General features: G+C 46.7%; 3 protein-coding genes across 4 annotated transcripts in view; 2 read left to right on the top strand and 1 right to left on the bottom strand.

Annotated features, from left to right (window-relative positions):
• Window positions 1–5,637, top strand: part of itpr2 (inositol 1,4,5-trisphosphate receptor, type 2) — a 71,931-nt gene extending 66,294 nt beyond the window's left edge. For both annotated transcript variants that reach the window (XM_035525495.1, XM_035525496.1), the window contains 2 exons: window positions 3,190–3,351; window positions 4,535–5,637. In XM_035525495.1, the coding sequence (XP_035381388.1) occupies window positions 3,190–3,351; window positions 4,535–4,618 (246 nt within the window). In that variant the 3' untranslated portion in view covers window positions 4,619–5,637. The remainder of the gene's footprint in view (window positions 1–3,189; window positions 3,352–4,534) is intronic.
• Window positions 5,638–7,668: 2,031 nt separating this feature from the next.
• sspn (sarcospan (Kras oncogene-associated gene)) lies at window positions 7,669–11,731 on the bottom strand. The gene is made up of 3 exons (XM_027032768.2): window positions 10,990–11,731; window positions 9,154–9,240; window positions 7,669–8,775 (listed from the first exon to the last, which is right to left on the bottom strand). Exons 1-3 carry the CDS (start codon window positions 11,212–11,214, stop codon window positions 8,416–8,418), a joined length of 672 nt encoding a protein of 223 aa, XP_026888569.2. The 5' UTR covers window positions 11,215–11,731; the 3' UTR covers window positions 7,669–8,415.
• Window positions 11,732–12,513: 782 nt separating this feature from the next.
• On the top strand, window positions 12,514–17,345 carry bhlhe41 (basic helix-loop-helix family, member e41). Its single transcript, XM_027032767.2, has 5 exons — window positions 12,514–13,261; window positions 13,362–13,425; window positions 13,615–13,722; window positions 13,860–13,971; window positions 14,148–17,345. The coding sequence occupies exons 1-5, from the start codon at window positions 13,200–13,202 to the stop codon at window positions 15,053–15,055; spliced, it is 1,254 nt and encodes a 417-aa protein (XP_026888568.2). The 5' UTR covers window positions 12,514–13,199; the 3' UTR covers window positions 15,056–17,345.
• Window positions 17,346–22,039: the final 4,694 nt, after the last annotated feature.

Raw genomic sequence — 22,039 nt, 5'->3', positions numbered from 1 at the left:
GTTTGTCTGAGGGGCATGATGGACAGACTCAGACAGGCTCCGTGACGGATGAGCTGAGCGTTCATGCCACAGGGTTCTTCATGAGGCTGTGAAGATGAGACCATTCTGAAGCAGCAGAAGTGATTTGTTTCTTCCTTATTTCCTGGGGTTAAATATCAATGTAAAAGCCTGCAGTAGTTTCAGAAGCTGCACTTTTAGTCTGCCTGGTATTCGACTTCCTGTGCGCGTGCATGCGTCCACTCAGATGCGTGTGTCTCACTTGCTCCACATCAGTTCTATTGCACTAAAAATGTTAAAAGGCCTAAAGTACTCATAAGTAGCATTGGGAAGCTTTAACACATGCTCTCCTTATAAAGAACCTGTGTGTGTGCGCATGCATGCATGTGTGTGTGAGAGAGAGACGGGAGAGGGAGCAAGATTCCTGAGAAACAGGACATTTTTCCGTCGGAGGTCCGTCCTCATCCGTGTGGGGAAGGCGCTGTGACAGCTGCAGGAGGTGAAGCAGTTGATATTCAAATTTCTGGATGTTTCAAGTGCAGCATTCATTCAGAGGACTTCCGTCCTGAGTGTGAGGAAGTTTCTGCAAGCTCCCACCTTCACCTGCCTGCCGCGGTTTTGTTTTAGCACCGAAAACAAGGCCACTTCATTCCCAGCCAATAAACACATTAACAAATGGGTGCAACATTAATGACCTTACTGCTGACATTGCATTAACATATTAATTAGGGATATTACTGCCTAATATAATAACATAACAATAATAATAATAATAATAATAACTGTAATATAAATGACATTACTGCTAACATTACCATAATATTAATGGAATTACTGCTCAATTTACATTAACGTTAATGATGTTACTGCTAAAGTTACAGCAGTATTACTGATATTACTGCTAACTTTACGGTAACATTAATGCTAACAAAGTTACAGTGTGTGTGTGTGTGTGTGTGTGTGTGTGTGTGTGTGTATGTGTGTGTATGTGTGTGTGTGTGTGTGTGTGTGTGTGTCACTCTCAGAGACTGGAGAGACGGAGCAGGTACAACAGTAGTTACAGCAGTCTTATATAACCCATCTCAAGTGGCCCACTAATAGCTCAGCCTTCCTCACACGTGCGCTGCTCAGTCTCCCCTCCCCCACACACGCACGCACGCGTGCACACACCCCTGCCCAGCCGCTCATTATCACACAGTGAGTCAGGCATCTCCTAGGCAACATCATCGTCATGCACCATTGGAGGCAACAGGAGGGAGTTGGGAGGGGGTAAGGGAACCCACACTGGGGCCTCTGGACTCGTGATCAGTGCACAGTGCAAAGGTCAGCGATTCCCAGTAGGGTCTCGTTCTTGCGCGCACACACAGACACACACACGCACACATCTGTCTCTGTTCCTCTTTTGTATCTTCTTATCCTGGATTCTCAGACTAAGTTTTGGGAGCTGCCCGTGTGCGCGTGCACGCAGGAACGCGTACATGCAGCTGTCTATGAGTGGATGCGGCCCCTGGCCCTGCTAATCAGTCTGATTATGGCAATCAGGCTGCTATTTCCAGGGCTTCTATGATGCCTGTGCACTGTAGGTGTCTTTCCGGAGGAAGGCGGCGCTCTCTCCCCGTGTGACGCTCTGGTGAAGGGGCGTGGCTATGAGCCGGAAGAGGCTGGATGTTTGGAACCTGTGTGTGTGTGTGTGTGTGTGTGTGTGTGTGTGTGTGTGTCTGTGTGTGTGCGTGTGTGTGTATCGGTAAGATGCTGGCAAAACCCAGAGATGTCTGGGCCAGCACTAGGCTTTGCTATTAAAGGGTGATGTTCTGCAGAGTGAACCACTTTCCATGTGCAAACAAGGTTGTGTGTGTGTTTGCAGTGGTTCAGCGGAGTTTCTGCAATACCTGGGCTTCTCCCCAGAGCCCAAGCTTGCTGCAGTAGTGGAGTGCAGTGAAAGTTAATGAAGATTTCCAGCCTCACGCGCACACACACACACACACACACACACACACTTGCGCGGCTGCGTAGGGTAGTCTCCTCTCAGAGTTCCAAGTTAACACCCAGACTGTCCACTGCTCCACGATCTCAACTCTCTTTGTGCATCTTGCACTTCTCATCCCGTTCTGATGTCATTTGGGGAAAAACAAAGCATTCCAGCATCGTAGGAATACGGTTCTGTCCTTGGTAAGGCATTCTGATATGTCAGGTTCTCCCGTTATGACGTCTAGTTTCATCTGTGCGCAATGGAGTTTTTCCCCCGAGCAACTGATGGTTGTGGTCTCAAATAGCAGACCCCCCCCCCCCACCCCCCCTGTTGAGTGCACCAATTGGACTCATTAAGACATACTTGCTGATTGGACAGTGAACTGATTGGAGGCTGAGGCTGCCCTCACACACTATGTCTACAGTGGACTTCAGTTCCCATAATCCATTGTCAAACGCTTTGTAGTTCTTGTTGGAAGGTGGTCAGTGCGAGCGGGAGCTGACCCTTCACCCCTGCCCTCTGGCCTGGAGCGCTCTCCAGATTATCCTCAGGAGAACATCCTGTCTTAGGAACATGTTCTTCAGACGCAGTTTAATGTGTGTGAGAAAAATGGTTTGTTTAGACACAAAAGGTGTGTGTGTGTGTGTGTGTGTGTGTGTGTGAGTGAGAGAGAGAGTGAGATTGAGATTGCATAAGAGCAGGAGACACTCTGTTCCCACCTCTGAGGATGCCACATGCGGAAACTTACAGCACCTTGCTATACCCCTGAGCTAGGTGTGAAAAGCACCTTACATAACTCCATGAGCAGCTGAGCCCTCACTGTTACCTGCACGCACACTCACACACACACACACACACACACAAGCACACGTGCGAGCACACTCACCGTATGCAAACCCATGTATGGAAGCCCATTATGGTATAATTATCCTGAAAGCGTACTGAGCTGTAATTAGCTCTCTGGGTGTTTTTTTCTGGATTGTCAGGGGTGGGGGTGGGGGTTTAAACTCTAGTTCTTGTGTGTATGTATTGTGTGTGTGTGTGAGAGAGGAAGATGGCTGCTGGTTCATGTTCCTTGAATTAGTAACATCAGTTATCACCACTTTTGCTTGGTTAATATTTAACACCAACCCCATCCCTCTCTCTCTCTGTCTATCTCTGTCTCTGCCTGTCTGTCACTCGCTCTGTCTCTGTCTCTCTCTCACTCTATCTCTTCCCCCCAGGAGAAGAATCTGGACTGGTTCCCGCGAATGCGGGCCATGTCCCTGGTGAGCAGTGAAGGGGAGGGGGAGCAGAATGAGATGCGTTCTCTGCAGGAGAAGCTCGACACCACCGTCACACTGGTGGCGCAGCTTTCTGCTCAGCTGGCAGAGCTCAAGGAGCAGGTAAGATCTGTCCCCTGTCCCGCACCTGCGGCCTCGCCGGCCGAAGTGGTCGCTCGCACGGCTCGCTCACGTGCACCCACAGTGATGTGTGACGTACAGAGTGCCCTTGCCCTGTTGTAGTGTGGCAGATTTAGTGGTGAGTGTGCTAGCTTTAGCGCTTAGCATAGCCCACCCAGAGATCGAGTTGGGGGGGGTTCCACAGGAGCGGCCTGGTTCTGAGTGCGTTCAGAGCCCCGAGAGCTGTGGACTCTCCCATAACTTGCCAGGTTGTTATTGAGATCCCTCACAAACAACCCTGGGCCTGTTTACGTGATTCCCCAGCTGTAAGTGTGTGATGTTGGCACTCTGCCCCTAGATTTCCACAGTGGATTATGATTCAACAGACCGGGATGACCTCTGTTCACCGTGTTGACGTAGCAGTCATCACTGTTGATTGGTTGACGCACCAAAGTAAAGTTAGCTAGCGAGCTTGTCATGCAGCCCTTCAGTTACGCGAGGCCGTCACGCACCGGTGCCGTCACATGTCGAGGCCTGCCTGTAATTCCCCAGGCCACCCTGCATGTTAAGTAACTTATGAGAGCGGTTCCACTTCTGGTGGCCGGACCCCATTACCCAGGCTCGTCCATGCCCCTCTGCCGCAGTCCTTACGAATTCCAGCTGCGTTCAGGGCGGCCAGTCAGGGGGCCGTAACTCCGCCCAGCTGGGAGAGAGCAGTTCACCCCGGTCCCTCGTGCACGTTTCGGGCTTCCCTAAACTGTCTAGTATTACAGAGCTCCCGTGTCTCTGGTGAGCGTTTAGTCTGACCCACCATGGCTGAAAGTGCTGATGGGGTGTTAGCTGTGTGCTCTCCGTCTCAGACGCCACGCAGGTGTTCCTGGCCCCGGGCCAGCGCAGGTGTGCAGGTTCTGCTCTGCGCTGTCTTATGATCAATATGTTTCCATAATTTAGCTCTCCTGACATAAACAGCAGTTACAATATATTCCAATATCCAGCTTTTGCTGCACAAGTCATGTCTCCAAACTTCAAAGGCCTGAAGATCTAAAAGAAATTCTTGCCCTATATTACCGAGTGTGTCTCTGAGGACTCTGCCAGTTGATGGAATGGCCTCTTTTTTTCTCCCTCTCTCATTCTGTGTGTGTGTGTGTCTGTGTGTGTGTGTGTGTGTGTGTGTGTGTGTGTTTAGATGACAGAACAGCGGAAGAACAAGCAAAGGTTGGGCTTTCTGGGTCCACCACACATCAACCATCATGTGGCCCCTGTGCATTGACAGAAGGACACACACACACACACACACGCGAGCGCACGCGTGCATCATCTCCTGCTCACTACTACAGCTTATGTCACTGCCGTGTTCTGGTTTGCCTATTGGAGTTTCCACTTCTGTGCCAGAGTAACGTCACGTTTGGACAGTGATGTCACACTCTCAACCTTTAGAGACTGCATTTCAGCAGAGGATTCTGGGTCCTGCAGGGGAGTTGGCTGGACAGGGTTGGTTGGACACCGCTCGTGCACGGTCCTTTCGTCAAGTATTGCTTTTTACAGTCCAGCAGGCCCAAAAGTCCCTTGTGGAAAAGGCATCTGTTCATTTTTTAACTATAAAATATTACTTCTCTTTTAAGTTCATTACATTTTATTGGGATCTTACCCTGGGCAGAACCTGGAATGGCGGCGTATGTTGACATCTCTATGTCCCTAGTTCAGTTGTGTGCTTTAGAGTGATGGGTCAACTTCAGAACAGCTGGCTGAACTTGGATAGAAACTAGAAACTAGAACTGGAAAGTCGTTTTCTCTCATCTCACACTCAGCCAGCGTCTCCTGCTGATGGCAAAGGTTTCCCAAGCATGTTAGTTGTCTGCATATTTTTACAGGTTTGCATTTTTTAAAATCTATGCAAAATCACTGTACCTGGCGCAACCCTTAAAAATGCACAGAAAACAACAGAGCAAACTTGTATTTGTGACTGGGGACTGGATGGATGTGCTGAAGAAGTGTGTTGAGCTGCTGCTGTGGGTAGGAACAAAAGGACTCAAAATCTATAAGAACTGAAATGTATTAACAAGAACAACCCTTATTATACTGTGGAATCTGAATGTGCTTTCAGGGGAAACCTGGTAGTGGATCACAGGGATAGAAATTAGAAGTCTTACATCCTACGTATTTTTTTTGTGTGTGAATTTGCACAGGTGTGAGTAATGCCTCTTCAGAATATAAGGGCTTTATCTTCCTAGTGACATGGTATATTTTATGTGCTCAAGATACTGTAATAAAAATATATATATACACAAATATCATCACTAGTTGTCGTTTGACCAGGTGTTGACAGCATACAGGCACTCACACAAACACACAAGCAAAATCACCTAGAAACTGACCCATACTTAGCTATGTGACATTTACAAGCCCCCTCCCTCCCTGAAAGTATTTATAGAGACACACACACACACACACACACACACACTCACTGTGCGTCTAAGGCAGAGGTAAATTAACATCAGCATGTCTGTTGTACTTGTAAATACACGCCTGTGAAGTCTGTTGAACTCCTCTGTTTCCCCAGGAGAAATCAATCCGAATCAGCTCTCGGTGATCGGATCGTATGTTTCTCGCAGTGAACAGATAAACAAAACGACATCGCTCTACCCAGAGTGCCCTTCCCCGCACGAAACCACGGACGATGCTGACGTATGCAGAAACCCGTGGATCGAAACCCACGGGGCGTGCGGCTTTGGTATACAGTGCATGGCGTCTGTGTGAGTAGTGGCCTGGCCCTGGTTCAGAAACGGCATACTGGTACGTGAGAACCGTGACTGCGCTGTCTCCATGACACTGGCTAAATTTAGCCTCGGAGCTCGTAGTGCAAACAGCTGCCATTAAGCAAGGGAAAGTCCAGCGTTTCTAGAACGTTCCATCTGGTGGACGGACAGGGCGTGGCACCACTGGCCTCGCGCACACGCTGCACGAAGTCGCGCGGAGAGCGCGTCCTGAATGAAGGACCATGTCCCGCTCACAGCGTTGGATCTTGTCAAGCGTGCATCTGCTCACTGCCATGTCAAATTGGACTCCTGCCTTAATTAGGAAGGTGTTCTCAGTCACAACCCAAAAAGGAAAAAAAAAGGATGAAATAAACAACATAAAAACAACCCTGAATATCAGACAGTAGAGACGCGCATCAAGCCCCCAGCGCATGGGATGAGACTGCATGTGACACGTGGCCTCATGCCAGCAAGCTGTGGAGCACATCAGGGACATCACATGAGCAAGTTTGGAACACGCCTGCAGGCCTGCCCTCCCCTGCTAAAAACAACAACAAAGTGAAACGCACGGGTTGCACGAGTCGCTGCATATTTATTTCCTTCGGCTGTGGGCTCTCGTGTACTCTGATCAAGACGAGGGCGGAACGCGCCGAATGCCTCCGTCTTCTCCAGTAAGGCTCCGCCCACCTCCGAGGTCCCCACCTCTCTCTGGGTGGGTGGGCCAATAAGGTGCAGAGGCGCCAGGAGGGGCTGTGGCGTAGCCACACCCATCTTAAGTAGCCCTGACCAGTTTGAGTAGGGAACGCTGGGGTCCCAGTGTTAATGGGCGAACCACTCTGGAATGCTTTTCTAGTTGCGTACTCGAGCCAGGAAGCATCGCCTCCTTTCCGCTGTGTCTCCTAAAGGTTTGGAAGCGAACCTGCATGCCGCCATGTTGTCTGCTCTTTGAACCGTGTGAGAAATGGAGAAATGAGGCACGCATGTAGATGGTGAGGAACAGTCTTATGTAAATGTCCTTTTTTTCCAAGAAGAGACATTTGAAGGAAAGATGAGTCATAGGAAGAGGAATGCGGGAATGGGGGTGGGGGGGGTGTTCTTTTTTTACCCCAAACGAAAGCTGCACACGGCTTTCTGTCAAACCGTGTCCACAGGGTTAAGGACCCACCATCTCTCTAATGTTTAATTAGAATATGAAACTGGGATTCATACTGAATATACGCTTCAGCCTGTATGAGTACCCATCTGACCCCCTCGACCTCTGCTGCCTGATATGGGCGAATGCTGTTTATTGTGTGATGCACCTCACATCCCTGACTGCACACTCTGTGTGTGTGTGTGTGTGTGTGTGTGTGTGTGTGTGTGTGTGTGTGTGTGTGGCCCATTTCCACGCCTGTCTGTGATCTGGTAACTATTCAGCATTTTGACTAGAAAGCCTGAGTAGTGACCCCAGCAACCATGAGCTAAGTGCGGAGCTCCTCTCTCTAAGACCTAATTCAGCACACAAAAAACAGGATCAAAATGTGAACATTTCATAAGTAACACAGATATATACACACCAGACTGATGAGGATCAGTGAAAGAATATTATATTCACCAAAACCCGAATTACACAACAATAAAAAAAAACAAAAAACCGACAACTAGTTTTAAAAAACAAGCAGCATTTTCCTGCTCGCCTAGATTACACAATGTGGAAAAACTTCAGTATTGTTCAATAAAGCTTAAGAAAAACCGACTGGTTAAAATGCTTAAAATATTTAAGTATAAAAGAAGTACAAATGCTTTTTGCTAATAAAGAACCAGTGACCTGGAACCTTGGCAACTGCAAAGGCTGTCAGTCTGATACATTTTAATACGAACAGTTTACCACAATAGATGAAACCGAAAGCTCTCCAGCTGACAACTCCTGTACTGGACGTATTCCTTGGGACCGGCACTGGTGGAGGCCAGTATACATTTACATTAATGGAACTATCCAATAGCCAATGTAGAAAAATAGAAAAGCTCTTCAATGGGACAATATCATTTGCTACAACAGTATTATATGCTAATACAATGGCAAGATAACACTTGCAGCAATGTTCCTGCACACACTGTTACAGTACTGTTATGACGAATACCCTCGCACAAAAATGCATGTTGTTCCAGGAGGGTGGGGGCTGTGCTGAATATCCATCTTTCCCTCTATGCACGGCACACCTACACGCGCTCCGCGGCATTCTTACCCAGCAGACAAAGTTCTTCCAATCCCTTCTTTTTTTTCAGTGAGCGCTGGCCCTGCCCCATAGCGCCCCCTGCCCAATTCCCACCCCTACACCTTCTGCCAGTGCTGGGTGGAGGGTGAACCCATTTGCAGGCCAGCGAAGAAGACCTGGTACCGGTGCTTCCACATGAGGAAGGCCCCCAGCAAACAGACGAGGGCCTGCACCAGGTTCAGAACCATCTGCAGAAGGTAGAAGAACATCAGGGTGCTGGTGACGGCCGTGCAGTCGGTCACACCGGCGTACGTGAACGTGCGGCCGACGGGATCCTCCGGCTCCAGCGTGCACACGCAGTCTTGGCTCGTCTCTCGGCACGTGAAGCCGATGGTTAGGGAGTAGTGGTGACCTTGAAAGGCAATGACCAGGATGGAGACGATCAGGCCCACGGAACACAGGAGGAAGTACAGCACCTGAAAGGAATGCGTAGCAGACAGGACCGGGTCAGGACCGAGTCCGTGGCGCCTCCAGCACTATAGACAGAACCTTCCACACAGGTGTGAACTCTAATACTATGTAACAGTAGTACTGTTTATCTCCATAAAACTACAATGACTTGACCATGTCGAGCTTTGTTAAAGATAAGGTGGCCCTGTAAAATACTTGAATCCCCTTTAAAATGACCTGATTTGGGCTTTGTTCTTGGGTTAGCAGTGATCTCTGAGGTGCTGTTACTGCACACAATATTCTCAGGCCATATTCATGAATCTAATGTTTAGAGGAGTGAATGTACAGCTGATAGTTGTGCAGTCATGTTTTCAGCTCCACACCTCTCTCTCTCTCTCTCTCACCTTTACGATGAACTGCATGGTGGTGCTCTCATCCGGCAGGTAGGTGATCCCGTAGAGGACGAAACCCAATATCGACACCACGCACAGCTGCAATGCAGCACAGAGAAATGCTCCACTACACATCCTGGCACCGAGCACCCCACATGCAAAACCAGCCCAGATCTTTGACTTCAGTCTGTCTGCACAAACTTCACAATCATGTGCACCTCAGAATCAGATGTCGAAAAAATGTGACCATTGTATCCCAAGTTATAAACACATGCCATCCTAAGAGATTGGCCTAATCTTATTTCCAGACCTCTTAAACTCTCTCCTTTTCTCTGGTTCTACCAGGCTGTAATCAGTGTTGTGCAACTCAGCACTGCCTTGTCATCTGATAGCATAATCACAGCCTTTGCCAAACTGAATAGGTTTTTCCCCTTTTCTGAGATAACACTCCCTGTTTCAGTCGGATTGGAGCCTTGTGACTAACGTGCAGTATCTAATTTGATTGTTTTTCCCAGGTGCTGGGGGGATCTTGGTGACCTCAGTGTTTTTCTGTAGCAGCACTGGTCTCGTGAGGCCTGAACTCGGGATATCACAGTGTCAGGATCGACTCTGATGTGTTCTTGTGTGCGTCTGTCTGTGTGTGTGTGTCTGTCTGTGTGTGAGAGAGAGAGAACTTGCACCGTCATAAAAACAGTTTAGTGTAGCTGACATTTTACCCTTCTCACATGACAAAACAATAAAGGCTCAGTTAAAATGGCAGTCTGATGAGAGAAACTGGCTTTGACAGATCCGCTATTACGAAATAAATTAAGAACTCACCAATAGCTTTGGGTAATTACCAGAACCGTGCAGTCTACACCAGCAAGTAAAAAGGCTTGCATACGTACCCCGGCCCCCTACGCTCGTGATCTAACGGGTACTGTGCTTTGAAATGGCTTGCTGTAGGGACCCTTGCTGCCTAAGAGAGGTCATATACTGCACGTGTGAAACAGAAGAATCCAGTCTTGGTTACGTGAGTTTTGCTGGAGTGCGTGACGGACATGTACACAACCGGACTCTTCTCTTTAGTATATTATTTTATTATATTTATTATATTTTGTAAAGCACGTTATAAACACTGTTTGTAAAATGCTATGTGAATAAAACATGGTATTAATATTCCTATGTTGGTTTATTAACTTACAGCTGCGTAGTAAATTCTGGTTTCACAGACAGTTTTGCTTACAGCTGCTTCTTTCGTTTTTCTTTGTATTTACAAACTGTTCTTGAATTTAAACCCAGATCATCCCATTCTGTCTGGATCTTTTTCTGTGTGACACTAAATCATTTTGCCTGAACTCATGTGACTTGGGCTCAACACAAATTACTAAAGCAGTGTCTGGGTAGCACATTAAGGAGACATTTCCTGTACACAGATACTCTGTAATTCTGGCCTTAGTAAATGCTATTTAAATGTTAAATGTATAAATGTCACTCTTCACTGAGATATAACATCTTAGACAAGGATGGCAGATGAACTGAAAGAGCTCAAATGAACAAAACATCCAAGCTAATGTTTCCAATCAAACCATTAATAGTCTCCTGAATCCTGGCTATAACTCAGTAACTCAGTATAACAGTAATACTTGACTAACTATTCCAGTAATCTGTATCAGTGCTTATCCGTGCAATTCATGCAGACAGTGCAGTGTTGTATGGAGCTGTGTTTCGGCTCCTGGGCAGGGTGCGGACAGAATGGCGGAGTCATAAAAGCATGCAGGCCCCATGCGTGGCCTAGGCGGTCAGAAGGCATGCCGGGAGCGGAGGAACGGGACGGCAAGCGAGGGGAAGCGTTTAGCCGGTGCTTACGAGGATACCAGCCCAGTGCGGCGTCTCCCTGGCCAGTAGCGACGGACTGATGGCGGCCATGAGGAAGGCCACAGTCGCCACGGCGACGCCCAGCAGTAGCTGGAGCAGCGCAATCAGCAGCGGGAAGGGGCAGCCACAGCACCTGTGGCCGTCCGGGCCGCAGCGAGCCCGCTCCACGGGCCCGGCGTCCTCCCCTCCGCCCGCGCGACTCTTGTCCGAGCGCATTCTTCCTTCCGCCTCACGCTCTGCGCCTCCTCGTCCCTTCCGGGGGTCTGCTGGTCAACTCTTTCTCCCGCTTTTCTCTCCTTCTCTTTTCTTCTGCTCGCCTTCCTCGTCTAGCGTCTGCTCTCCTCCCCTCGAATGCCCCTCTGTGCTGTCTGCCTCCCCCCGCTGTGCTCTCTCCTCACCCTCCCCGCCAGCCCTGTGGTGCTGCAGCTATTTGGAATCAGAGGAGGCTCTGAACTAATATGGAAAACATTTGGAGCAAAGCTGCCCGACAGCCACATATAGAGCAGAACGCGGCAGGGCAGAGGAAACGGAGCGAGGCTGGGAACGGGGAGGCGAGAGGGGGGACTCCAACACACGACTGCCACAGCAACACCAGCAGCAGCAGGAAGACGGCGCTGGCAGAGGACGAAGGAGCAGCACGGTGTGTGTGTGTGGGAACGGCGGCTGCTGGCAGGAAAATCCCATGTCACGGGCAGAAATGTGGGTGAACGCGTGACCGCTGCCAAGAAGCGCTAAACGCCCTGTGCAACCTCTTTATAACGACGCTGACAGCGTCACATGAGTCCCACGGGGAAGTAACGTGACAGGCAGCCACGTGAGAGCCTCGCACTTAATCCCGCTGGAATGTGACCAAACTGTGGGAAAACCGCGTGTCCATGGTAAACAGGCCCATGTTTATTATATACATATACTGTACACATAAAAGTCATGCGATTTATCGATATTTATTCTTTCTCAATGTTTTAAGTATATTTCAACAGGAAAAAAAAGTTTGCAAATATGCGATAAATATATTCGCTGCTTTTTTTTGTTTTTTTTTTTTGTTTTATTATTTATAAGATACACTCAAGGATTTCTCTCGAGGCTAAAGCAGTTACTAGCCAACTACAACTTATCTAGAGATGTTAGTATTGTTGCGTTTATCCATCCGAAATAGCGCCCGTATCCGTGAGTGCTAGTGACTGGCACCTGGATCTGGATCTGGAGCGTCGTGGTGACGCTCGTCCCTAAGAATATCAGAGCCGCTCGCTCTCACGCACGCGCGCACGCGGCCGTTTTGTAACGTTCATTATGGAAATGCGTGATGTGCGTACGTGCAGGCTTGTGTTTACATAAGTTAAACCAAAATAGCCTGGCTGATGTGTGGCAAATTTGTTGCTGAAATGCTTTATCAGTATGGTGTTACAAAAAAGGCTTATCTATTTAGGCTGTGCCGGAAACTGTGTTCCGGTGTTGGCACCTTTTCACTGTAAGCGTTGCTGTCAGGAGCGGATACTGCATTATACAATCTGCGTCGAGTGGTCCCTCAGTCCCGGGACCACCTACTGGAGTGTGAGTGTGTGCTTGCACCAAACAAAAGTTTTATTGCACCAGAAGCCAGAGTGCGCACGTGTTTAAGCACGCGGTAGAGATCCTGGCGGGCGCACCTCACGAGCGGACCTCGTCGGTTCTCTAGTCTTACGTTTCGCGGAAAATTGTGACCGTTTGTTTGACGAACGTGACTTTGGTCCCAAAGGTGGTTGCCTCAGCTGCAACAATCCGTGGAGGTTACTTGCAAGGACGCGTGCGCTCAGGATGTCGTTAGTGCTGGAAGTTTAATCCCCCCAAATGTCCAGCGTGCCTGTTTACGCATAGACGTGCTGCAGCGTCCGCTCCGATTGGCTGCCTCGGGTGCGGGCGACTTCTGCGACGGCGCGTGGCCTTAAGCGCTGGTTAATCGCCGGACTTTTGGGCTGGTGCAGTTCACACGTGAGTCGGAAGCCGTTCCGAGCGGTGGCGCGCGCGTGCGCTCTGGCTCTCGCGCAAAAAGGTGCTCGGCGAAGTGGCAGCCCACGCGAGGACGGCTCATTCTGAAAACGCTGCGCCTACCGGACGTGCGCGCTGCGCGGAAACGCTCGCGTGTCACTTTCGCTGGTCTTGGAATTATAAACGCAGGTTTGCCGAAGGAGACAAAAAAAGTGGATGAAAGAAAGTGAAAAGTTATGGATGAAAGAATATCGCGACTGCAGGACAGACCGTTCCTTGATCACGCAGATTTTCTGGGGTAATGCTGCTGTTTTGTGAACACGACTGACACTGTTTTCAAATGTATGTTTTCCAAATAAATGGATTTAATTGTTAAGCATCAGAGTTTTGTTTTTCAGGGTCGAATATTCGTCTCTTTACATGTGCAAGTCGAAAAGAGCCATGAAGCGAGAGGAAGGAAAGGTAAGCGGGATATGCATGTCCTCACCGATCCGTCCTCGCGCCATACCCCGTACGGCACGTTCGTATAACGCAGCCGTTTTAGCAGGTTTACCTTATTCCCTTTTACATTTCACGTCGGTTAAATTGCATTTCTAGAACATCATTTTGCCTTATTTTTTTACTAACGTTTTTTTTTTGGTCAAAATGCAGGACGCTTACAAGTTACCACACAGACTCATAGAAAAGAAGCGACGGGACCGGATTAATGAGTGTATCGGACAGCTGAAGGATTTACTGCCCGAACACCTGAAGCTAACGGTAAAGAAATCCCGAGCTGATTACTGGTTGTAAACATTAGTCTCTTCTTTGAGACCGTCTTTTTAAAAAATATATATGTTTTTTTAAATCTCGTGAAGTTTCTTGAGAATCTAACACTTGTTTTCGATGTGCCTCAGACGCTGGGTCATCTGGAAAAAGCGGTGGTTCTTGAGCTAACTTTGAAACACTTGAATGCTTTGACGGCGGTCACGGAGCAACAGCACCAGAAGATCCTGGCTTTGCAGAACGGTAAATGACCCTGACAGTTGGCCTGTCAGCAGCAGTAACACTAAACGATTACCAAATACGCATTCTACAGCTCTAAGTGTGAGAGAACATAGCTTTACCCCAGGCGAAGTGTTAAGTGTGTCTTGATATGACGATGATAAATCGGCACTAACGTTTTTCTTGTGTCCATGTATCAGGGGATCGGTCGTTGAAGTCCTCCATCCATGCCGACTTGGATGCTTTTCACTCGGGCTTTCAAACGTGTGCCAAAGAGGTTCTGCAGTATCTGAACAAAGTGGAGAACTGGACCGCCCGCGAACAGAGGTGCACTCAGCTGATCAACCATTTGCACAAAGTTTCTGCACAATTGCACCCAAGCGCGCGACTTGTCCACCAGCCCTTATCCAGCGGAGACGGTCAGGACCGCGACGGGCTGAAGGACGGCCAGGCCAACTGTGTCCCCGTCATTCAGAGGACTCAGAACCCGGAGCCGAGCGAAAACGACACCGACACCGACAGTGGATATGGAGGAGAAGCCGAGAAAAGCGAAGGCAAACTGGAGAAAGGATGTGACCCTGAAAAAGTTGCGGGACCGAAGGGAGTTAAGATAAAACAGGAATTTGGAGATGAACGTACTGCCAAAAAGCCTAAAATGACCTGGGCTGGAAACGGTGCTTCAAGCACGGATCAAACAAATCGAGCAGACTTGGCGTTCATGAACTCTTTAATGGGAATGACTGGCGTTGGACAGCAAACTCCATTTTGCATGCCGTTTTACTTTATAAACCCCTCGGCGGCGGCGTCCTATATGCCTTTTTTTGATAAGAGCAATCTGGAGAAGTTCGTGTGTCCAGCCGCGGCACTGACCAGCCCGTTCCCGTGGCTGTACCCCGGGATCCCCGCGCACGCCTCCACTGCAGCCGCTTTCCCCTCCGTGCTGGTGGATAAAAGCTGTGGATTCGATACTATGGCAGACGACAAAGACTCTCTCTCTCCGGATGCCGACCTGTCGAGCTCCACGGACGCGTCTTCCCCTGCGAGTGCGGAGCAAGGCTCCGGTAACGACTGCGTTGGGGACCAAAGAATGGAAAACGGCAGTGCATAGGATGCTTCAGGCCCCCTTTGCGCGCTCTCGTCTGCTTGTAACATTGCGTACTTGCGTAATATTTGTCGCCGAGTATTCTGTAGACTGTAGTGTTTCTATAGATTCACAGACGAAGCTTTTCTTTTTATTTTTTATCCTTACTTTTTTATTCTGAAAATTTGCGCAAACAGGGTTTCACAGTGGAATTGGTCTTTAGCTTCGTCGGGGAGACCGGGGGACGTTGTAACAACTGCTTCCTTTTGTACCCAAACCCTTGAGATTGGGGTGGAAGTCGACATTAACAAAAGCCTACATGTCTGTCAGTATTGCCGTTTTTAATCTATGGCATTAGTCTTAAGAAAAACGTGTTAAACTGAGGGTTTGATATTTTTCTTAGCCGAGGAAAGTTTGTTTAGTGCAATATTTGTTAATGCTCTATGAGCTATAAACTACTGCACCTCTTGTAGACAATTTGGAAACATACTGGCATCTTGGATGTATTGTATGATGGTGACCTCAAGCAAACAGAAGTGACCACTGCAGGATTTGTTAGAAAAAAAATCTTTATTTTTGGTAGACTACTGGATTTGCCCTTGACGGTGAGGTTCTTATTTCATACTTTAATCTTCAGTGCTTGGAAATGTTACTTAAATACCTCAACATATGTCAGCATTTAGATAAGGGTTCATTTCTAGAGATGTTCCTCTGGTCACCAGTGCCCTGGGCGGAACCCTCTCTCTGTTGGGATCGAAGCTGTTTTTGTTTTTAATCAGACAATACTACTAACAGTGCTCTGACCTTTTGTTATGACAGCCCTCCCCCCCATCTCACCCCCTCATTAATCTTTTTAACTTTGAGATTTTTAGTAAGGTGCAAACTCCCAGTTGGAGTAGCTGGGCGTAACATGGGCTTTTCGGTAGTTGGAATCCTATGGAAATCCTCTGCAAGGGTTTGTGGTTTGAGGATGTTCTTTCACCATCTCGAAGAGTTTTCACTTCAGGCCTATTTTCTAGAAACAGTTAAGACCAGAGTGGAACTGACTCATTCTGCCCTTGGGGATTATCTGCAGAAAATGTCCTTTTGTCCAGAACTTGAGAGGTTTCTGGAGAAAAGAACTACATGGTCCTTGTGACAGGACTTCCGTGCACCTACACAACACGGATCTCCAGCGAGTAAAGCTCTGTTAGCACCTTACAGACCTTTGATATTGAATGTATTCTGTGTTTTTTGGTAGATATGAAAGTTAATGTAAATATTCTGATAAAAGTGGGTCTTTAATCTGTAAGTGCACTTGCCCGTGACCTTTCTGCTCCTTTCAGACAGTCCTCACACGTTTCCAACACGTGACCCTTCCTCCTCTTGACTGTAATATATATTTTCTTAAAGAAATCCTCCTAACTAAAGTCTTGGAATAAATGTGTCTTGGACTAATGTCTATTGCAACATAACATCCTCTTCTATAGCTACACATTGCAGTACAACTCTTCTGGAAGCAGACTCTGTCGGAGTCAGGTGGCACATGCTTTTGTTAGTCAATCTAGAAAGGTTTTTATGATTTCAGTAGTCGTCTATCTAAGCAATCAAAGCACCTCATGTATTTTGCCAGGTTTAGTACTGTCATTATCCTCCATGTGATGTAAGACTCCTGATCAGGTGTCACTGTAGCTGCCCAGACAAGTGGTGAGTATTTCACCTTCAGAGGCTTACGAGATTCAACAGATGCACGTACACACAATGCGTGTAAATTTACCACGTTCTCTGGCGCTGATCTCAGAACCGCACCCTTTCATGGCTTTCCAATATCAACAGATCCACATGAACATAGCGTGTATGTTCACCACAGTCACTGCTACTGCTCTCAGAACTGCGCCTCCGGCAGGGGTTTTGCCGTTGGTAATTGGAATTTAATAAAAGATTGTGTAACATGCATTAAGTGCACATGTACTTGGGACTGGAAGAATGAAGGAGCGATCCAGAGATGAGCTCGACTATCCGGTGAGGGACTGAGCGTGTGCTGCTTTAAAGGGGTTGTGTGCTTTAACCAGGTCCCTTTAGTTTTGCGTGTAACCCTTCAACTCCCCTTTAGACTCAACTGTCTTTTTGCATAAGGGCGGCATGTATGCGCGTGTGGCGATGTACATAAGTAGTGAATATGCTAAATGTCTAATGTTCATGTTGTAAAAAAAAAAAATTATGGATTTTATAAAGGATTAATACCCAGCGAACAATGCTCATTTCGGTAACGCTTTACACTGTTTGCAGTTCTAAATTATTGCCGCACAATTGTCAAATAAACTTCAGCTCAAAAGACTGTCCGGTGTCTTTTTACTTGGCGATGGTTTCTGTACACAAAACACTCCAACCTTCTCCTTTTTACTGGATCCTTCTGTACCTCTGTGTCATATATTTCACTTGCACTACTTTACATGTTTCAGCACCAAAGACCTCTGTTCTTTATTATACCTGAGCTCTCCTTGATTTTGGTGCACGTATTCCACCTCTTTCTCAAGTTCCCTTCTGGAGAAGATGCTGGCGTCCCAGAATCAACAAGAATATTGCATCACTGTAACTGTAGGACAGGGGTGTCAAAAGAGGTCACTCACAGGACTGAGGGCCCGGGAGCACCCACACTCACAAAGACCACACTCACGTTTGGTTTGAACAAACGCAACAGTATTGACAGCCAGCAGCACATGATGACATGTTCCTGGTCCTGACTACAGGTTTACGGTCACCGTCATCGTGTATATTTAATGGTGGTGAGTATAAGTGCATCTTGATATGGCTGTTCCTGATTTGAGGACCAAATCACCTGACCTGAATGTCACTGATTTGGAATGTACAGTAAGCCAGGGTTTAGCTTCTGTCATGTGATACCAGGGGGGAAAAAACTCACTGCACAGGCAAAATAACATAACTAACATAAATTATGCAACAGTGGTTGATTTCTGATATCTTTCAGAGTATTTTATAATAGTCTTCTACAAAATGTTTGTCAGAATTACAGTAAATACAAGTGGATAGTGTGGCCCAGTAAATACAACTGGAAAATATTTATGGATCTGTAAAGCTTATTAAACTAGATAAATAGAATAGAATATTGTGTTCATCTTCTTAGAAATGCAAATATTTTCCCCCAGCTTTGTGTCACTCGCTCTCCTTAGCTTGTCTGCAGATCTGCAGATTCCAGTGTGCTGCTCCTCGCCGAGTCCTTCTCTAGTTGTGTTCTTAGTTTGTTTGTTTTTTACATTTAATAATAAATCTAGCCATCCTGTTCTCACAGATTAAGGAGGTCTTTGCAACTTTTCTTTTGCTTGCTCTGATTTCGTTGTTACTCTACCTCGAGATATCTGGTAATTTTGTCAGGAAACCAGGATGACAAAGATGTCCATTTCGTCATCTTAACAAGCCCGTTGTTGTCCACTGTCACACACGAGAACCTTGACGAGAAGGTCGATTTTTTGTCACTTCATTACCTAGAGTGCAGTTCCATCTAGTGGCTAAAGTAAAGAAACACACAAAACTGCATAATACCAGCGTGCTACGAGAGAGGGCGCGCTTGAGTTCTTGAGGAATAGTTTCAATACCAAAATAATTAGATACTCCTAACAAGCAAAACATTTTTCCTAAAAAAAACCCAAAAAACAAATAAATGCCTAACTGAAGTAAAAGAGCACGATTTGAAAGCAGATAAAATACATATAATGTTTGTAATCATCTTTCAGACCATCATGTGAACCTATTTAACTAATCTAAACACATGAGTGCCAGGCCTCTGTAGCTAAAACAGTGAGTTGTGCATGTAAGGTACCTACTTGGAACATAGGCAAACTATCTGTAAAGGTTTCAAATTCACTCAGTACCCTGAAACAATTACACTTGCCCTCTACTGGACTGAAACTAGTCATTAATGAGGACATGAAGGGTAGCTAACACCCTGGTTTTTGGCAATAGTTTCTAATTTTAACCTACAAGATGTTTTTAATTAAAAGTAAATTCAAATTGTTACATGGTAGCCTTTTTAAATACAGATACTCTCTTTGCCTAAAGAGCTGCCATATTTGTTACAGTGATTTTTCAGCATTTGGGAGACTTGCCCAGAGCAACTTCACCTATTTATGAGTATGACAGCAGATGTTCTGTGACTCAAACCCACAACCACGATATTGTGAGAATCTTGTTCTTCTGGCTCTACCTGTCAGGTGACATACAGAAGCAGTCCACTGTATGTTGCAAAAGCCCTGGTGGTAACTTGTCCTGCACTGTTCAAAGTTGTGATGTGTTTCCACTGATAATTGTGATAGAAAGGGTTTGAAAAAGGTGGTTGTTTACTGTAGGTGAGTGAATACCCAGGCATGTTTTAACTGTTTTAACTAGCGACTGAGCTAGGATTGAGCTAGGATTGGAGGAAATTAAATGCACCCTCAAGGGCTCCATTAAGACATTTGACAAAATCTGGGACCCATTAATAATGTATGTGAATAGTATACCTGACCTGGGACTATGAACTCATATCTCTTCTGGGTGTGTCTTATCTATGTGTAAATACATTTTGTTGTTTAATTTATTCATTTATTCAATTTCATTTCATTTGTAAGGAACAGCTAAATGGAGAGGAATATGAATATATGAATAGAATGTAAGGTTAAAATAGAATAGAAGAATATATATATACACAAAATTGTAGTAAAGTTTCCAGAGAAACAAAATGTTTGGGACAGAGGTCCTTCATTGGCTGTGCAAGCAAAATGCACCTATACTATATACAGTCTTTTTTCATTTAATGTCGGGCCCACTGGGAGTTTGAGGGTTCAATGTAGTATCTTAGCTGTTCTCAGGACTGCACTGTTCTGGACGGAGATCTGCTGGAGCCATTCTTTCAGTTTGGGATTCACAGCCCCCAATGTTCTCGATTACTATGGGAACCAGAGTTTCCTTCACCTTCCACAAATTTTTTAGCTCTTCTTTCAGTCCTTGTTCCTGATGTTGCTATCACAACATGTGGGATCACCACATCCTGGATAGTAGCTGTGACGCTCACTATTCCTTGGCCCCCCTCCTCAGGTTGTTGGATTTGAGATGAAACTCTCCTTGTCTTGATGTCAGTTATATCTCCTCCTTTTGCCAGCTGATTATGCCAGCGGGGTATTTGATGACTAGTAGGTATTGGTAGGTTTTGATATATGTGATGACCTGAAAGTGTTGGTAGGTGTTGATATATCTGATGATGGGTGGATGTTGGTAGGTGTTGATATATCCAGTGACTGGTAGTTGTGGGCAGGTGTTGATATATCCGATGATTGGTAAGTGTTCATAGCCTAGATTTTGTTCCTCTCCTTCAAATGACTTCTCAGGACGTGTCTCACTCTTTGTAAGTATTTGGCTGTAGGTATTTGTAGGTATTTGGTTGTAGCTGCTTTCCTTGGGGTTTCTTCATGATTCCCGTTTTCCTGTGGGATTCCAGGGTACTTGTAGCTGCCTCTGTTATGTTACCTTCTGGTATTCTGGTAGAACGGTCCCCTCAGTTCCAGCTACCCTCCCTCTCCTTGTAACCATCCGACCACACTTACCCGGTCCGAATGACATTCCGATGGCATTGCTCTAAATCCTTGTGAGATGGATTACTGTGTTCATGTCTCATTCATTCTTTTAACACTTCACTTTGGCTGAGACCACTGTGCAGAGGAGACGCTGTGCCTTTTTTGGGTAAAGACTACAGAAGGTGTATGATGTAAGGATACTCAGGGTTAGATGACACAGGTAGCAGAGCACGTGCATTAATTATAATTTTGACTTCTGCCAAAAGTGTGGTCAAGCCTTCATGTGTAAGTCCTAACAGCATACAATCCAATATGCGCCATGCCACTCCAATCATCCCCCCCCACTGTGTGCATTCCTGATCCTGCAAATACTCCTGAACACTCTCCTGCCCTGGTGCATCCATCCCCAGTTCCCTGGTGCATCCATCCCCAGTTTCCTGGGGCACCCTTCTCCAATTCCCATGTGCATCCATCCCCAGTTCCCTGGTGCATCCATTCCCAGTTCCCTGGTGCATCCATCCCCAGTTTCCTGGGGCACCCTTCTCCAATTCCCATGTGCATCCATCCCCAGTTCCCTGGTGCATCCATCCCCAGTTCCCTGGTGCATCCATCCCCAGTTCCCTGGGGCACCCTTCTCCAATTCCTTGCAAACCCAAAGAAGTTGCTGCCACAGTCGGAGCACAGCTGCCAGGCCGGGCCACGTAGGGCAAAAAAAGCATCCTAGTACATTAAAAAAGCTTGAAGAACTGATTTCTTCAACAACTTCTATGAGAACTGCCCTAGTACATAAGCAGGTGAAAAACACTGCTCACTTCTCAGCATTCGCCTAGAGTGGCTCCTCTGGAGTGCTTTGTGGACACTTCCCATGGACCGAACATGCCCATACCCACACAGGGAAAAGGGGGATCTGTTTGAAGCCATTCTCTTGGCAGATCACACAAGTTTCTTGCAGGTTACATAATTACTGAGTACTTTAGTTTGGCTCTCACCAGTCACAGATCACTTGCTCTGACTGCCACTTCTGTAAAACGCCTTCCTTGATGACGGACCTTTTTGTGGTGATGTCTTACAGGAAGAATTGCAGCATAGTGACTGCTGGGGCTAATGCTATAGGGTTCACTTCTTTTAGCTCAAGACCTAAGAGTGCGATGTGCACTACTATAGACATAGAAGCATTTTGACTGATTATGATTATAACCCAAAAACAGCTTGCTGTATGTATCTAATCACACCACATTCCAGGTCTATGTTCTCACAATTCTAATCTGGGGACTGTAAATTCATGCTGAGGAGTGAGCCATACCAAACACAAAGCCAAGTTCTGTTTTTCCATGGTCAGTAACCTTGAGATACGCAACAGCAGAAATGGTTTTAACAGAAGTGCCAGAGGAGACACATTACTCTGTGTGCTGGGTTTTGGAGGGTGGATTGGTGAAATATGCGCGTGATTCATGGATATCCCTGA

This window comes from Electrophorus electricus, chromosome 4 (genome assembly GCF_013358815.1).
Source record: "Electrophorus electricus isolate fEleEle1 chromosome 4, fEleEle1.pri, whole genome shotgun sequence".
Classification (NCBI taxonomy): Eukaryota; Metazoa; Chordata; class Actinopteri; order Gymnotiformes; family Gymnotidae; genus Electrophorus; species Electrophorus electricus.
The sequence above is the reverse complement of the archived record's forward strand: the minus strand, read 5'-3'. Positions and strand labels throughout refer to the sequence as shown.

Excerpts from the sequence above, each read along its gene's own strand:
- sspn (XM_027032768.2), bottom strand. The coding sequence starts at position 11,214 with ATGCGCTCGGACAAGAGTCGCGCGGGCGGAGGGGAGGACGCCGGGCCC. Across the intron at positions 9,241-10,989 it reads CGCACTGGGCTGGTATCCTC|CTGTGCGTGGTGTCGATATT; the intron begins GTAAGCACCGGC and ends GCTGCATTGCAG. Across the intron at positions 8,776-9,153 it reads CCATGCAGTTCATCGTAAAG|GTGCTGTACTTCCTCCTGTG; the intron begins GTGAGAGAGAGA and ends CATTCCTTTCAG.
- bhlhe41 (XM_027032767.2), top strand. The coding sequence starts at position 13,200 with ATGGATGAAAGAATATCGCGACTGCAGGACAGACCGTTCCTTGATCAC. Across the intron at positions 13,723-13,859 it reads CCGAACACCTGAAGCTAACG|ACGCTGGGTCATCTGGAAAA; the intron begins GTAAAGAAATCC and ends GATGTGCCTCAG. Across the intron at positions 13,972-14,147 it reads GATCCTGGCTTTGCAGAACG|GGGATCGGTCGTTGAAGTCC; the intron begins GTAAATGACCCT and ends TCCATGTATCAG.